General features: G+C 39.7%; 1 protein-coding gene across 3 annotated transcripts in view; it reads right to left on the reverse strand.

The window, feature by feature from the left end:
• Positions 1–4,904: 4,904 nt before the first annotated feature.
• Positions 4,905–18,398, reverse strand: part of fgf12a (fibroblast growth factor 12a) — a 46,051-nt gene continuing 32,557 nt past the window's right edge. For 2 of the 3 annotated variants that reach the window (XM_054755463.1, XM_054755473.1), the window contains 2 exons: positions 10,733–10,931; positions 4,905–8,829 (listed from right to left, as the gene is read on the reverse strand). In XM_054755463.1, coding sequence (XP_054611438.1) covers positions 8,714–8,829; positions 10,733–10,931 — 315 coding nt within the window. In that variant the 3' untranslated portion in view covers positions 4,905–8,713. The remainder of the gene's footprint in view (positions 8,830–10,732; positions 10,932–18,398) is intronic. The other variant, XM_054755481.1, reaches the window with a different exon arrangement.

Genomic DNA, 18,398 nt, shown 5'->3' on the forward strand with positions numbered 1-18,398 from the left:
TTCATTTTCCTTAGTTTACAGTAGTTAAATATCCATTCCTAAATAAAATACATTTTAAAAAAAGGTAAAAATTATAAATGCAATAATGCGATAATTATGATTGTTGGAAAAAAAAATCTAATAATACAAAATTATAGATAAAAAAAAGAAAATAATACTTCATGATATAGTGTGGATAAACGCTGCAATAAAAATCACATTTTAGTATGTACAAGATATTATTTTGCACATGTTTTGTGCAGTATTGCTGATGAGATGGTGCAGTTGCATTGTAAATAGTGACAAGTCGGTGTTCATTTCCACAGCCGTAAACCTGTTAAGTTAAGCAGAGCAGAAATCTCATTAGACAGGATACTAGAAAGTCACCTAGGTGGAACAAATGATCACATGACCTTTACGGCCTCTGGACGTCCTGCGGCGCGTGTGTCCTCTCACGTGTGTACGGCTTTATGACATCATTATTTCCTCACATATTGCTTCTATTTGAAATACATGACTTGCTTTTACAACACGTCAATAACCAGTGACCTCACATGGTTTGTGTTCAGCGAGGAAGGCCTTATATGGACATATTATGGCTTTGCAACATCATCCCAGTGATGCTCAGGAGCAACAGGATGATCTTTATGCAAATAACCTCCGCCCTCTTGGGCCATCTTATAAACACACATTGATGCCCACTAAAGATGCACATCTGCCGTAGAAGCGCTACACCTCCAATTGTCCACTAAGAATGGCGCACGCTTTTTGTATTATTGCACTTGTATGTGCTGCATTGGCTTGTGTGGCGGGGAAACCTGGGAGCTTGCAGGGAGTAAAAGATCTGCAACTACAACAAGGCTTGGCATGGCGCGACACGTTACAAGCCAATCAGGTAAGAGCACGCTTTGTATCGCAACATGAGCTCAATAAAGATGCTTGTTTGGATTTAATTTAACAATATGTCTATTATTGTGATTGCATTTATTTACTAAAGTGTCTCGCCCGCATTCAAATACATCCCCAAATGCAGCAGGCTTGTACCAGCTCAATGCCCATATAAAGACGTCCTGCCTGTCGTCTTACATACAAGAAAAGATGCTTTATCTTGATGTGACGTTTCGTTTCCTTTTACCCTAAATCAGACATACTGTCAGAGTCACCTGTCAGATTTTTGTCACTCTAATATCCTCAGAGCACTCATCTGTGAAATTGCAGATTAGATATGACAAACGTTGACATTTCAGCTCTTCTTTGCAAAGTTTTGTACAGTTTAGAAGGATTGCAGCTAATCTAGTGGTTTTGCACTCCACATTTTTGCTATATTTTTTTAGCACCACAGAAAGCTGAATTATTATTATTATTATTGTTATTATTATTAGTAGTATTATCAGAGCATTTAAAAACAGTTCAGAGAATTACGTTTTTCAATTCAATGAAGGGAGGAATGCAATTTATTGCAGAAAAATTCAAAACAAATCTTTAAAATGGGAATGACTATATACAGTATGTTCATACAATTGTTGGATATTACTAGGTTGCTTATGTGTTTACTTTTAATAGATTATTTCACTTAAAATGATCAACATTTTTAGAATTGTTATTGGTAATGCTTACATACTGTATATCTATGAGTTTACTTAAATTTCACTAATTATTGATTCAATATATTGCATTCATTAACATATTGACCCATCAGTTTCATTTCAATTTCTCTGTGCACCTACAAAAGCTTTATATAAATGGGATGTGTTATTATTATTGTTTAGTAATAATAATTATTATTAATATTTATTATTATTATTATTATTATTTTAAGGCAACATTCTGGTGATACAATAGGAATTACTTAAAGTTATTGTTGATTACAAGACAGAATACTGGTACTAATATATTACAGTAGGATTATCTATAGTGTTGCCTTATGAATATACAATTTTGTGTATATATAGGCTATTAATAAGGAAGCTAGTTATTTGACTGTTATTAATAATATATGGAAAGATTTTGATGAACATACCATTTTTCCAAATTCCAATTATGAACCAGAATGTTTTAACTGTTTGATATCATTTAGCAGGAGTGGACACAGAAAGAAAGGTTGGTGCAGCTGCTGTACAACTTCTTCAAATCTGACAGTGAAATAGTTCCTGAGTCACCTGATGATGTTGAAGAGGAGGAGGGGGAGGAGGAGGAGGAGAGACGTGGACTGCAGAGGAGAGGAAGCCCTCGGCTTCACAGAACAGGATGCAGAATCTTCTTCTGGAAATCCTGGATGGACTGCTAAGCAAGCATCGCATGAACATGACATTTATTTTGCTGGACACGTTCACCTGCTCTTTTGATCAAGTTTATCAATACGTAAAACCTTAATGTTATCACAAATCTCAGAATGCTTGATTTAAAACAACTACCAGGAACATTTGAAGTATTTGTCCAGGTGAGAGTTATCACTATGTTGTCTGAGGTATGTCGTGTGCAGCTCATACACCACAACAGTAATGTAGTCGTCCCTCGCAATATCACGGTTAGATTATCGCTCCCTCGCTATATCGTGTTTTTTAATTAATGAATAATTGATCGCTGTTTCGTGGTAGACGATGGTCTATTAGCCAAAACATATTGAAATACAAGTGATACGTAGCATTCTGGTCACTAGGTGGCAGTCATGACACAAAACATTGATGAGACATTAGCTTACATTACATTACCTTAAAACGGCATGAAGTCAGCCATAGTCAGCCACAGAAGTGAAAAAAAGTTCTCCTCCCAATCCGTGTGGAAGTGGTAGGTTTAAGAAGACATCAATTTGAGGCTAACTGGTTAGCTCGCTAGCGTGATAGCTAGCTAGCGTCTCAAGTCCCCGCGGCATAAGAGTTGCGCAATGTGATGTAAATAATAATAATACGAAGGTGACTATAGGTGTGTTATTTCATGTCTACAGGGCTCTAATAATGTTAAAACCCGCATTTAGAAAGTCATAAACAGGTTTTCTATGATTTAACTACGAAAATATTCAATTTATTAACATTGAGTCCTATATTGCGGAAATTCATTTATCGTCAGGTCTGGAACCAATTAACCGCTATAAATGAGGGACGACTGTAGAAGAATTGATCCAGAATTCATCCTATCACAATCCCAAATTTCCACCAAAATACGAACCTAAACACTTGATATTCACCCCATATGTCAAAACAATAAAGGTCAAGGCCAAAGGTCAAGCTCACAGCAAGGTCAAACATGAAGAAACGTCAATTCCCTCACCTTTTCATGATTCGACTGACTGTCTCCAAACTTGGTCAACATATAGTGAGTAGATCGCCACTTAGCTGTTTGTTTTGCTTGTTTTATTGGCTTCTGGGAGAGCCCTGAGGTCCGAGTTCAGTAATACGAGTCGGCACATCGAGTCATACCTCTTATCGAAGCATTTGACGACGGCTTTCTAGACACGGTTTCATTTTGTCAATATACCCTCACTGAATGACGTAATGACCAGAAAACGGTTCCCTTATGTGTGGCCAGAGCGGGTTCCACCCAATCAACGTGTGAATGGATGTGATGTGATTGACTGGCGATTAATATTGTTGCTATAGCCTAATTGTACTAAGCAGCCAGGACAGAGATTATTTCAGGGATATTCTATTTTGGAGGAGAAGGATAAATGCCCTAGCAGGGCCTTCTATTGCCCAGATGAGCCAGCATTATGCAAAACACATAGAAGTCAACCGTCAATATTGTTCTGTACATCTCAACCAGCTAACATGCTATAATAAATACTTAAACACCTAATAAATACTTAATAAAAGCATGCATGCTGCATGCGGAGCTGCTCTGGCTGAAACAAATACATGTGTGGGGGTGTTTTTGGGTGGGCGGATGGTTGAGTGGGTGCACCAGTCTCCTTGTTAAGGATGTGTGAGTGTTTGCTTGCAGTATGCCTTCTAGTGTGCTGATGTGCCAACAGCAGGCGCCAGAGTGAGATATTCTTACTCTGTGCAAGAAATAAAATCAAATAAAATGAAAATATATGAAATCAAATTGGATAAAGTAAGAAAGTCTTCATAAAAGTACTGTATGGACTCACAGGGTGCGTCACTCGCGTGCAGCTGCCCTACATCTGGAAGTAAACAAATGAGAATATATTTTGCAGTATTCCCGCCAACTAAATGCCGCTCTAAAGCACGGCAGCGCACATCAAAGCAGCCCTAGTTAGCTTTAATTGAGTTGAGGCCAATTAATTTTAATGAATAGACTGAAAAGAAACAGGAGGACGTCCCAAGTGTGCAGGACAATCTGAGAAGTCAGAGAAAAGACAGCACCAAAAAGACAAAGAGGACTGCATCATCATCATCAGCATCATCATCATGATGACAGTGACAACGTTATACACCCCGGAGGCCTTGACAGCTTTATGTGTGTCGTGTTTCACTCCCTACTTGTTGCCCGAGCCATGCACGCATTTTATTTATCTGCTGAGCTTGAATGCCAACCAAGTTCCTCCAGAAAGTGCTGACAATGAAAGTAAGGAACATCATTTTTACAACAACAAAGTCACTTATTGTTATTGTGTGCACGCATACACTGTAGTTGACCCTGTCCAGACTCCCGTGGGAGGGTCTCACCTTGACACATCCTTGCGCTTAAAAGTCAAACGCAGGGAAAAACTGATTATTATATGAAGATATTTTGTGGAATGATACACTAAAAGACACAAAAAAAAGAATAAACTACCGTGCTCTTTGTCCAGAGCGTGTGCTGCAGCCATTGTGCAGAAGAGAAGACACGGCACGTCCTGAAAGTCAGCGGTGCCTTCACCCTCCTCCTCCTCCTCTTCATTCTCTTTGCAGCCTGGAAGGTCTGTTTCCATGACAACAGGAGAATTAAGGGCGAAGGAGCGCCGTCCCAAAATGACACAATGTATTTAAGGGGATAGCAAGACTGTAAATCACTCCGGGGGTGAATTGATAGAGGCAAAAAAAGGGATTGGATTTTGGGAATGCGAGCCTCCTTAGAAGCTGGAGGTTGACGGATGCAGGACACACAACACAACAACTGCCAGTCATCATTTGGAGCAAATCAATCACAGGGTGCTTTTTGTTCACATCATTTTTATTCTTAAACAATCACTAACTTCATTCAGATTTTTTTTGTTTTTATCAATGCATATTTTTTGTCATCTCACAATTCATAGTGCATATATGGATGTGTTCCGATGCAGTGAAATCTGCAAAACATAAAAAATAACTAATTAAATATCACGCACAATAAAAGCCTCTCTTCACCCGTTCATCCATCAACAAATCCTTGTAAGATTTCTGTTTTTTTCACCTCACAAATCCTCTCATTCTGCTGTCAACTGTTGACAAAGAGTACATCCAATGACATGCATCACTTTAACTTTGCACCAATATAAACCTCTGTATAAAAGATATTCATGTATATTTATATATTTACTGTATATGTATATTTATATATACAGTATACGGTGTGTGTGTGTTGGAATTAATGAACCAAGGACCAACATGAACCTTCCAAAACGCATCCAAAATGACTGGGCTTCCACCTCTGCAACTGTGCCATTGGCTTGCAAAGTTTTCTCACAAGAATTTAGTAGGGAACTGAATGGAAAGGTAAGCACTATATGATCGAATTGGAGTGCATTTCAGATAAACAAGAGTCATAAAATATGACTGGATTACTTAACAAAGAAGTAGCAGGGCCACGGTGAAAGAAAAGTGGTAAACTTATGAAAAAAACATCCCCCCCCCCAAATATTACGGATGTAAATATCTTGTTTTTTGAGAATAATGTCAATGTGAAAAGAATAAAGTTATAGCCGCAATACCAAGCAAATGTAGTCCCAACAAAAGAGTACCGTCTATCGAGAATATCATATTTTATGAGCTTAAAGTCGGACTGTTGAGAATAGTCATAATGTTGGAAGAATAAAGTTGTATTTTGATAGGGGGAACATGTGACTGTTTATAGTCACATGAAAAAAGTGGTAATGTTACAGGAATGGTACTGTTACGAGATTCAAGTTGGAAAAATCGGACTTTATTATCGTCGCATTACAGGAAAAATGTTGCAACCATTAAAGAAAAGTCACAAGAACGAAGTCGTGATGGTGTCTATGTTATGCGAATAAACTTGCCACGGTTGCAAAATGGTTGTACAGGCGTAAAACTGCAAGATTGAAGTCGTAATGCAACACGAAAAAAGTTATCAGAATACGGACTCAAGGTTTTGCAAGTCGTGTCGTATGGTTTATAAGAATGTAAATGTAATGTTCGAATATGAAAGTCGCGCTGTTCCAAGAAAAGATTTTCCACTGTTATGAGATAAAGTTGTAAAAATAAGATTTCTTCATTACATTACAACAAAAAGTAGCAATATTTTGACAATAATCACAAGGGGAAAAAAGACGTAATATTGGCAGAATAAGGTTTCAATGTTATGCAAACAAAATTGTAACGTTAGCGTGGTCGTAATATTACAAGATTAAAGTCAGAATGTTTAAAGCTTTATTTTTACAAGGAAAAACCTTTATTTTGAGAAGAGTCGCAAGAAGTTAGCATTGGTCATTATGGACATCTAAATGTTACGCAAATAAAATTGCAATACACACAAATGAGGTATTTTTTCAGGAGAAAAAAGTTACAAGAAGAAAGCCATAATGTTATCAGAATAAAGTCTTGTTACGCAACTTGAGTTTCACAAGAAAAAAGGCATGATATTTCAAGAATAGTTAGAAAACAAATTGAAAAAATAAAAATAAAAAAAATGACCACTGTCAGAATAAAGTCATGTTATGACGACAAGGATTACGGTCACAATGTTACACGAATACTGTCGCATTTTTACAAGAAAAAAGTCAGCATAATTAAAGAAAACTCATAAGAAAAAAAAAAAGTTGTGATGTTATCCGAAAAAAATGCGTACGTTACAAATATATAATCGGAATATCGGAATATAACGTAAAATCATAAAGTTGCGAGAACACTCAAGAAAAAGTTACAGTTATGTCATAATGCTACGAGAATTACGTCATATGTTACAATAAAAAAAAAGTCATAAGAAATGAGAAAAAGATCATAACAACACCAAATCTATATTGTAATATTATGAGATTAAGTCGTAATTTTCCGTGAAAAAAAAACCCTTGTAATATTAGGAGAATTAAGCTGTAATTTTAACGAATCAAAGTCCAATTTTTTTTTCCTCACACAAATGTAAATGCAAGTGTAACAGACGGCCCTGATGATGAATATGTACATTATTCTTCTAACATTAACTTTTCTCAAATGTTGCCTTTTTTCCTTATCAGTGTGTCCCTAACATAATTTTCATACATTTTTTTTTTTATATAAGTCTACTAAATTCTTGAGAGACAGGCTCTCACACTGCACAACATCAATCCCCCCTTCTTTAACAATCATGCAGTGCTCATGCTTGACTACCGACTAGTCTGACAAGTTGTACTGCGTCTGTACACCACCTAATAAAGTCATTGAGTTCACGTGGACATCGTTGTGCAATGGCAACTGAACAAGCAGACGGCCAGTCTTTACATCTGGCGCTTTAATGGATGGAATACACTTCCTGAGTAAGACGACCTGGGAATCGGCAATGTAGCGTACACCGCATTATACCACAAAGCAGCCAATTCACTCTCTGCAAAGACAAGTTCAACCCCGCCCCCCGCCCACACTTCAATGGCCACAATGCCAGAAATGCATCCGCCTCCATTGGGCTCTCAGGCACCACCAGTGTTTTCACAATAAAATCACAGTTTTCTTATTGAAACAAGGTGTGTTCTGTGATTCAGCATGTTGAGTTCCTTGCAAATGGCTCATCGTGCTGATGCTGGTCGCTCCCTTTTGGAAGGAGAACACTCTTTCCCCGACATTCAACTTAAATCTAAGCAGATGTTCATTGAATCTTTCATTCAGTCGTCTCTACAGTACAGACACCCACAGACGGGTTTTAAACTTGCTAGTAATAGAACCTAAAGACTAGACTGGGCTCTATTATATTGCTTCTGACGCCGGCCTCGTCCCGTCACACATACAGTACACACCTGAGTAAATGACATCCCATCTTAAGCACTCCCAGTGTCGATCACCGCCAAGTACATTCCCCTCACACCAGATCAGGTAGTGTGATTCAAGATTAATCCATGAGGAAATTTAAGAATGATAAAACATGTCATTTAGTCCCACAGAGAGAAAAAAAAAAGTCATGATGGTCACGGTTAGCTTAACAGCACATTGGTGTGTGGATGGAATCGTTATTATCTGCAAACGTAACACCACAGAGCATTTGAAAAGTACTGCACCTATGAAAAGTGAACACGTATTAAAGCTTTGTTTTCACAGCATCAAATGTAAATGAGATATTTTTGTGAAGAGAGACCTCCATTTCCGTGTGTCACAGCTTTTTCTCTGTTTTGCATAAAATACTGATCAAGTCCTGATTGAAAATGTTTATATAGATATATTGTTTTCCTCTGGTTTCATATTAATTCTTCTAAAAGTTTTCACAGGCGAGTTCAGTGTTTGTTTCGTCTTGAGTGTACTGTAGTAGCTCCTTGGTCGTCACGCGCCGCCTCTATTTCCGAGAGGAAGCGATGGTGCACACTTTTGAGGGGGCAGGAAGTTTTGCCTAAGGCCATTCTCTTTGAGGTGAGGTTCAGGCCACGCCCCTCAGTGGAAGCCCCTCCCTTCCGCTGCTATGTAGAGTCCTGGTTGACTGCTTTACCTCCGTTCATGGTGGGCGTCCCTGAGCTCTTCCTGGAGCGGTGCTTGTCCTCAATCTCATGCAGCGACGGCTCACGGTACATACAAACTGACAGGAGGGGACATGAGGACACGGGAAGGAGATGATAATGAATTGATGTGAAAATGGGAAAATAAGGGAATGGGGATCAGAGCGGGAAATGAGGAGGAAATGAGAAAATGATGAGGACAACGGGTGGAAATGAGGGTAAGTTGAAAGGGAGATTTTGGATAGACGAGGAGAAGATGAGATAATAAGGATGAGATGAGGAAAATGATGGATCAGGGCAAGCGGAGGACAAGACGAGGAGAAAATTTGAAAGTTGAGCACATGAGGATGACATAAACAAATAAAAAAAATGATGAGTAAATGACAATAAGAAAATGATGAAAATGGCAAGGAGGTGAAAATGAGAAAAAGTCAGGCAGAAAATGAGGAGAAAATGATGAAGAAATGAGGAGCAGGGGGTGAGGCGCCAGAAGGAGATGAGCAAATGACAATGAGAAAATGATAAATACATGATGACATGAGAATAAGATGACGGCATGATGAGATGAAAACATGAGAAGGAGAAGATGAGGGGAAGACGATATAATGAGGGGATGATAAGATGAAAAAAGAGAAGGTGAGGACACGAGAGGGATGAGGGGATTATGAAATGATAAAAATGAGAAGATACGTGAATGAAGAGGAGATGAAAAATAAAAAGATGAGGCCACAATATGACGTTACAAATGATGATGAGGAAATAAAAAGAGAAGATGCGGGCATGAGAGGGAGACGATGAGGAAATGAGGGGACAAAAGCATGAGGAGAAGATGAGATGGGCCGAGAAGTTTATGAGATGCATGTTGATGAGAATGAGAGATGAGAAAACAAGGACAAAATGTAGGGAAAAGGCAAGAAGGGGAATGTGAGAAAGTGTGGAAGGGTTCCGGCAAAAAATGAAAAAACAATGACAACATGAGGTGGAGACGACGAAATGAGGACGAGGGAATGAGGGGACAGAAGGAGATGAGCACACAACAATGAGAAAATGAGGGGATGAGGAGATGACATGAGTAAAAGAAGATGATGGCGTGATGAGATGAAGACACGAGAAAAAGAAGATGAGGAGATGTCGATAAGATGGGAGATGGCGTGATTATCAGAGAAGATGAGGACATGAGAAGGATGAGGAAATTCAGAGAGGAAAATTAGAAGTGGGAATGAAGAGGAGAAGAGAACATTTTAAAAATATGAGGCCATGAGGAAATGATAAGAGAAGATGAGAGCATGAGAAGGAGAAGGTGAGGAAATGAATTGATGAAGGCCATAAGGAGAAATGAGGAGAGGCAAGAATATGAGATAAACAGATGTTGAGGAAATGAGAGATAAGGAGAAAACGTATAAAGACAAGGTCACTGGTTAGGTTAGGAACTAGTTAACCACATCAAACTAGAAAGGAAAATACAAGAATGGCATAAATGTACAATGCTTCACATTTTGACATGATCAAATATGATACCACATTTGCAACAAAAGAATATCTATAACACTTTATCGATCCATCTTTAAGACAAACACGAAATCAAGTCGGTAGTTTCATTCTGCCTTCGATGTTTTTATTATTTCATATCTCTGTTTCCACACAATTGACTGACTAAACTCCGCTCGCAGCAATATCATCAACAACCTGCAGTGGATGGACAATCAATGGCAGTAAATGTACAACAATTTGGTTTGATGTTTTTTTTATTCTTTTTAGATTTCAAGTGAAACTATTTGGTCTGCTCAACACCACAGAGAACAATAGACCCTGGCTGAGACACCGTTTATTGCTCCCTGTGCTTGTATAATTTATAAGCCAGTAAAAGGGAAGAGAAGCAACGCGTTTGGATATAGCTGATTTACCCAGGAACCACTCAAATCTAACATAGTGCACAGTGTGATTTTTGGGGGATTTTTTTGTCATAGAAAATAATTGTGTTACCTTCAATGGGCCTTGGTACGAAGTGCGACGAGGGCTTGGTCTTTTTGACCCGGTTGCCTTTCATGACTTGCCCCTCCTTGGTGAGGCCGAGGAACCAGGCCCGGCCCGACTCCTGCTGTCGGTACACAGTGGACGAGTAGATCACGTAGTAGTTCTCGAAAACCGACTCCTTGAACTTGCACTCGGGTGTGAACATTTCCTGTGAGAGTGTAGCACACATGCGTTTACGCAAAATGAAAAATCAATGCCTTCGCACATGAGCCCAATTAATTAGAATACAAGTCAATATGTAAGAGGCATTCATGATTTATTTGAAGTACGGGGGGGGGTGTTTTTGCTCAAAATTGGCTCCCACAACTTGCATGTGAACATTGCCAAGGTCAGTAAACACACAACAACACAACACGCAAACACACAAGTCCTTGGGAATTCTAATAGAATGCTGGTCTTATTAGAATAATGGGGAACAATGGAAGATTTGTATCTTCCCAGTTCATTATCAAAGCAGCACGTCAAGGAGAAAGTCAATGAGACACGCAGGAGGTGGAGAGTAGAGAGAGGAGAGATGGAAAGGATGTGATAGCTGCTGTGTTGTCATTGTGCTACATTACTGTCATGACAGTGCAGGGGAGCAAATAATGAGTTATGTTATGGTTGTTGGTGTCTCTGTGTTCCTGTGTGTATTGTATTCATTCCATCGGTATACAGTACACCTTCATGGAATGTTTCTAGGTCCACTTCTACTCTAGCTTCTTGCTCTTCTCCTGGCACTGGAGTCCCACTCCACAGCACATTCCCACCCCACTCCAACACCCTCAGTGTGGTACTTTTGGTCCAACTGCAGAGTTTGAGTAATGTGATCAGTTTTAATGATGCCTTGGCCAAGATTCAGTGTTGAAGAAATCCCCTTTTAGCTTCTCCTGGGAGCTCCTGCCCCGTCCTATACTCCATCACTACTGCTTTTCCCACGCCCTCACAATACCTCTTACTCACTGTTCACACTGTCACGACATCATCACCTGAACTTCGCATGGCTACAGGATCCCATTTAAGGTATTCCCTTTAAAGCAATCCTCCTCCAGTGCATATAGAAAGTGAGCATACCGTCAAATATCACATCAGAAAATTACTACAAAAGGTTAATTATAACCTATAACCTAAATGAAAAAAATACGTACAGGGGAAAATGAAGAAAAGTGTATAGACCCCAAACCTAAGTGTACATTAAGATGAGAATCCATTTTTTTCTTTGCATTTTTGTTTTTAATGTTTAGAAAAGAACAATGTTGTCATCATTTTCAATAATTTCCACTATGAGATCAGTTTTCAAAAGTTAGTAGGATAGAAAACTCACTCCAAATTACATTTTTTAAACCAAAATATACATATAAACCACCATCAGCTAGTATGTTCCCATGAGTGGGTTTAAAAGAACAGATTGTGGGCCACACCGTCAAGTGGTTAGCATGTTGGCCACACACTGGAAAATATGGGTTCGAATCTCCGTATGGAGTTTGCATGTTCTCCCCGTGCATGCGTGGGTTTTCTCCGGGTACTCCGGTTTCCTCCCACATTGCAAGTTAGGTTAATTAGAGACTCTAAATTGTCCATAGGTATGAATGTGAGTGTGAATGGTTGTTTGTCTATATGTGCCCTGCGATTGGCTGGCGACCAGTCCAGGGTGTACCCCGCCTCTCGCCCGAAGTCAGCTGGTATAGGCTCCAGAATACCTGCGACCCTAGTGAGGATAAGCGGCATAGAAAATGGATGGATAGATAAAAACAGTAAATCTCAAGGTATATTTATGGCACATCTGCATTCTTCTCCTCTTGGTCGAAACACTCTGATTCCACAGCCTCTTCCCCTGGTCACTCATACTTTGTTGCGATTGATCAGAGGTCGATCCCAGCGTCCCACACGGACACCCCACCAATGCTCAGGGCTAGAGACCCCCCCCCCCATCTGTTTACGTTCTAATGGTTATCAGCAAAACCGTAAAGAATAATTGGATACTGGATATTATTTCAAGAATCCAACTGTGTGCTTTGTTCATGAAACTGTTGTACATGAAATGATGAGAGCAGAAGAGCAGTGACCTTGAGGTAGGTCTTTATCACCCCAGAAAACAAATAATCTTTCCTTTGCTGCCTTACTTCGGATTAGATATACAATACTTACATCCAAAGAAATACTTTCTGGCTGCCATTTCCCCCCCCAAAAAAGCAACAAATGGTACTGAGCAGAAGTAGTTTCTGGGCAAGCAGCAAGTTGTCATACATAGACGTCCTAAATTTGTGAAATTCTCATGAAGATTTAAAAGTGAAACCAGGGATAAGTTAAAAACACACCAAGCTCATGATGTGGCACTTCCTCGTCATGTAGAACGATCATCCCTCATTTATTGTGGTTAGCTGGTTTCAGACTCAATATTCATTCAATATTAATAAATGCAATATTTTCATATAGTTAGAGCATTGAAAACCTGTTTACGACTTTCTTAATATGTTTTTTTTTTTTTACCATTATTAGACTCCTGTAGACATAAAATAACACCCCTTTCGTCACCTTTACACTCCTATTACTGTATTCTTTGTTTACACCACATTGCGCAAGTCTTATGCGCGGCTATGGGACTACTGCAGGAACACAAGGGACGGTCGCTGCTTTAAGCATAGCATGCTGCCGAGCTAACTAGTTGGCCTCCAATTTATTTATTCTAAACTTAAGAAAGTGTTTCAAACAGAGTGGGGAAAAAGGACAAATTAAGAAGCCAAAAAAATACCACTTCCACACGGAATAGGAGAAGAACTTGCTGTCACTACGTCATGTCAAACATGCCATGGCTGACCCCATGCAGTGTTAAGGTAATGTAATGTAAGCTAATATATCATTAGTGTAACTTTACTGCCGCCTAGTGACCAGAATACTACTTGTCTTTCAATATTTTTTGACTAATAATAGGTAGGGATGTCCGATAATATTAGCAGGGTAGCTCATAGACATATATATAAGTTAAAAACACACCAAGCTCATGATATGGCACTTCCTCGTCATGTAGAACGATCGTCCCTCATTTATTGTGGTTAGCTGGCTCCAGACTCAATATTCATTCAGACGCCGCATCAAGTCAATGTCACTACCATATTGGATGTGGCAAGAGTTGGAGTGGAGAAGATGCCACATTCATGTGCTGCAAACCAAATCCCAGGGAATAACATTTCACAGGTAAGACTTAACAATTACCTTTGATAGTATTTGGCCCATAAACTGCATGGTTTGGCCATTATAACATCGCTTTGAGAGCATAATTTGTGGAAAACACTGTATTCCCACTCATTTCACACGCAATTCATTCATTCACATGTCTGTGGCAGCCATCCCCAAATGGTGGACATCAGTCCGGATACAGACCCAGTGATGGCCCTTTACGAACCCGTGACCAATTAAAGTGAATGGGAAATATAATAACACAATCATGCTCGCGGACCGATCGCAGCGACAGTTTGCGGGCGTAATTACTTCAAGTATTACGGTTAATGTGACAGCAAAGTCAGTGACGTCACTCAAAATGAGCCAATGAAATTGTTTACTTGCCAGGAACCATCCAACCATCCACTTTCTATGCCGCTAATCTTCAAATCGAACCATGGCTTGCTCAAAAGTAAGACGTTGACTGAGAAAACCGAACATTTAAAAGTGAAAGGAGGGACCAGTATATGTTCATTCTTCCACAATCCAGTGCCAAACCGCAGTGTCTCATATGTTCTGAAACTGTAGCGCCCACTATGAAAAATCTGTGAGAGTCATAGCACATTTACAGCACAGCAACATGCAAATGAGTCTTCACTAAGGATTGTATCGATATTGGATACTGGACGGGAGAGTGGTGCAGGAGTGCTTCTGCTGCAGAGACCTTACTCAAAGGTAAACATTGTACTGTTGCAACTTTTCTGTTCAAGAGAGAAACCACAGTCATTCATTGTTTGTACAGTCAAAGTTTGTATTATTTATGTGAAATTTGGACCTGTTTTCTTTAAAATGCAATTTAGAGCCAAAATAAGTGTGTTACACATATCGGTATCGATATCGGTTGATATCGGAATCGGAAATTGAGAGTTGGACAATATCAGCATATCGGATATCGGCAAAAAAAAAAGCCAATATCGGCCATCCCTAAAAATAGGTGATAGTCAACCACGAAACAGCAATCATTTACTGTATGAATTAATTAATTTGGGAAAAAGTGCGATGACTGATGAGTGATGACTGTGCAACATTGTAAACACATACATAAATCTGAAAAGTTGCAAATGTAGGGTAGATCCCCCTAAGGAAAATTTAAAAAAACATTTTTACAACCTGCTGTGCTAATGTCAGTTGTTTTTAAAGGCAAAATAAGATAAACAGTCTGGAGCAGAAAACGCAAAACATACTCTGGAAAATACATTTTGGGGGGAATAGGGGAGGTATTAGCGGTATCATGTTCTGCATGGAGGCTATGCCACACTTTCAAAACCACTAAATTGGGTTCAATTTAGGTCTGGGCTCGAGTTGATCCAGTGTAAAACTAAAATTTTCTTTCAGTGAAGCCATTCTTTAGTTGATTTGATGCATGGGCCAAATTTTACGTCTCTAAATTATACATATTTCCTGAAAGCATGTGGGCTGCTGCCCCCCAACCCGGATAAGCCACAGTTTAAAAAAGTATTGTAAGTATAAGAACACCAGACAGAACAGCAACAGTATCATGCACAGATAGCTTTGACTTGAATAGATCATCTTTAAAATGTGCCCTTTATGCTCTTCTTTTTCTTCATCTGAACCAGACAGTTTGAAGATGAGATGTATTTGTGCAGGGCCGCACGGTGGTCTAGTGGTTAGCACGTTGGCCAATACAGGAACAGCCTGGGTTTGATTCTCCCCTGGGCATTTCTGTGTGGAGTTTGCATGTTCACCCCGTGTGCGCGTGGGTTTTCTCCGGGCACTCCGGCTTCCTCCCACATTCCCAAAAACATGCAGGTGAGGTTAATTGGCGACTCTAAATTGTCCATAGGTATGAATGTGAGTGTGAATGGTTGTTTGTCTATATGTGCCCTGCGATTGGCTGGCGACCAGTCCAGGGTGTACCCCGCCTGTCGCCCGAAGTCAGCTGGGATAGGCTCCAGCATGCCCCCGCGACCCTAATGAGGAAGAAGCGGTATAGAAAATGGATGGATGGATGTATTTGTGCAAAGTGCAAAATGCATGCAGAACAACTGGCTAGTTTAATGCAGCCTTCTGTCATTTGTGTCATAAAGCAAGTAGTGTATTTGTGTGTCTGCGTGTGTGTGTATTTCATTCACAATACCTCCTGCAGGTTTCTGTTCCCTTTTAAAGTTGTCCAATTCCGCTTCCTGCTGGAGGTGACCATTTATGCTGTTAACGTGTGTGTATTTCTGTGTGTGTGTGCGTGCATGTGTGCGTGCAAGAGAGAGAAAGAAAGAGAGGGGGATTTAGCGGTGTTGCGGTTTGCTTTGCTGAGTATTTTCACCTGCTACATTTACAATTTATTAATTAATGATGCACAACGAATCAGTGCAGTCGTCCCTCGCCAATTTGCGGTTCGAATTTCGAGGTTTCACTCCATCACGGTTTTTCAAAATAAATGAATTAATAAATGATTGCTGTTTTTTGGTTGAGTACAGCCTATTAGTAAAAAAAGATGCATACTTAATCCAATTTGATGTATTATTGGCCTAAATTAAGCATTTTCAAGCATATAAAAGTCTAAATGAACAAAAATACAAATTAAAGAAGCATTCAGAAGACGCAAAGATGTGATATGTAGTATTCTACACTGGTCACTAGGTGTCAGTAATGTTACACTGATGAGACAATAGGCACCGCAGGAAGTACAACGTCCAGAAAAAAATGTGTGAGTCGATATTATGTCTTATTTCTTTCTAATAAATCTTGTTTTCTGTTATTATGTTTGCTATATTGGCTTTATCACCTTTACGAGTGTAAAGGTGACTGTAGGGGTGTTAGTTCATGTCTAGAGGGCTCTAATAATGTTGAAAACATATTTAGAAGGTCGTAATCAGGTAGGTTTTCTATGCTCTAATTTTCCAATATATAAAGATGGAACCCTACTTCACTTATCACAGTTGGGTCTGGAACCAATGAACTGCAATAAACGAGGGATTACGTTATACTGTATGTTTTCAGTATATGTTCGGTATATTTATATGTTTTTCCTCTGCAACAGTAGCACTAATTTAACCAGTCTTTAAAGGTTCATTAAGAATCCATAATGGTGTTTTGGGCCACTTGAGGGCAGTACAACAAACTGTGAATACAACACACACATATTGCCTGCAAATTAAATGCAACACAAATAACACTATAGCTCCAATGCGGCTATGAGATATTCAGCGGTTAATTGCTTTGTTCATCTGTCTGTGTATTTGTCTCATTGGTGTCATAAAGTATTGGCTAATTAAAAACAAAGGCCGCAATTTTCCACCTAAATAGAACACGGATGTGGACCGTCAGTATGCTCGGGCAGCATTACAAAGCTTAGCAACAGCTTTCTGTCTATAAGTATGACAGCAGGTTTATAAAAGACCCAAGGCAAGCTGCGTAAAGGACTTTGGGAAGGTGAGGTCACATGGTCGGCACTGTATGGTCAGCAGCAGGGAGGACGGGTGCGAGAAGTTATCTGGGCCTGCGGACATTCTGTCAAACTGCAGACGTCTCTATCTCTGTCGGGGCTCAGAGGGTCAGGTCCTGCCTGTCTGGCGGCAGGAGTGTGTGTATGTGTGTGTGTGTATGAGGGTAAGAGGCAGACAATGACATTACACACCAGCGGGCATCGTCCCGTCATCATCTGTTCTGCCCAAATCAGGTCAAGAACATTCGTTACAGGTATACGAGCACTCTACTGTTCCTATAAAGTCACAGCATTACCCTCTTAAATAACACACAGCCACAAGGACGTTGCCCCATGAGTCGGCTTGGAGAATGTGGAGAAAGGAGCTCTTCGGAATGATAAAGTGACTTTGACGTCTGTCAGAGCACCTTGTTTGCAGATGACTGAGTGGGAAAAATGAGGTGAGAAGCGTGGGTCGCAGTCTTATGATTAATGAAATCTACTTAATGGACACAAGTGCACCACAAGCGCAGTGGTACACAATGAAGAGGAATAAACACCCTACAGGAGTGCGACCCACTCACTCACACACACAATAAAATGCATGCCGAATGGTTCCAAAAACGTTTTGTCTGAAACATAATGACGCATATAGTTCTTAGTGCTGCAAACCAGACACTGTACAAGTCATAACAGCTTATTTACAGTGTGCCATTTAATACACTTGGTAAAACCTCGGTACGTGTTAAAACTAGCTAAGAAGTCACAATTTCAATTGCAGCGTGTACCACGTGTCTGTTAGGGAATTGCCATTTATATGCGCAAATATTTGTTATAATAATATTAAATATATCAAATAACACATACTAAGTTTATAATATACCGTATTTTCACGACCATAAGGCGCACTTAAAAGTCTTAAATTTTGTCCAAAATAGGCGGGGCGCCTTATAATGCGGAGCGCCGTATGTGTGTACCGACTTCCAAAATCTACAGTATAAGTGTTGCTGTGTGACTTTTATGAGCGCTCCGCTC

Source organism: Dunckerocampus dactyliophorus, chromosome 2, assembly GCF_027744805.1.
Source record: "Dunckerocampus dactyliophorus isolate RoL2022-P2 chromosome 2, RoL_Ddac_1.1, whole genome shotgun sequence".
Lineage (NCBI taxonomy): Eukaryota > Metazoa > Chordata > Actinopteri > Syngnathiformes > Syngnathidae > Dunckerocampus > Dunckerocampus dactyliophorus.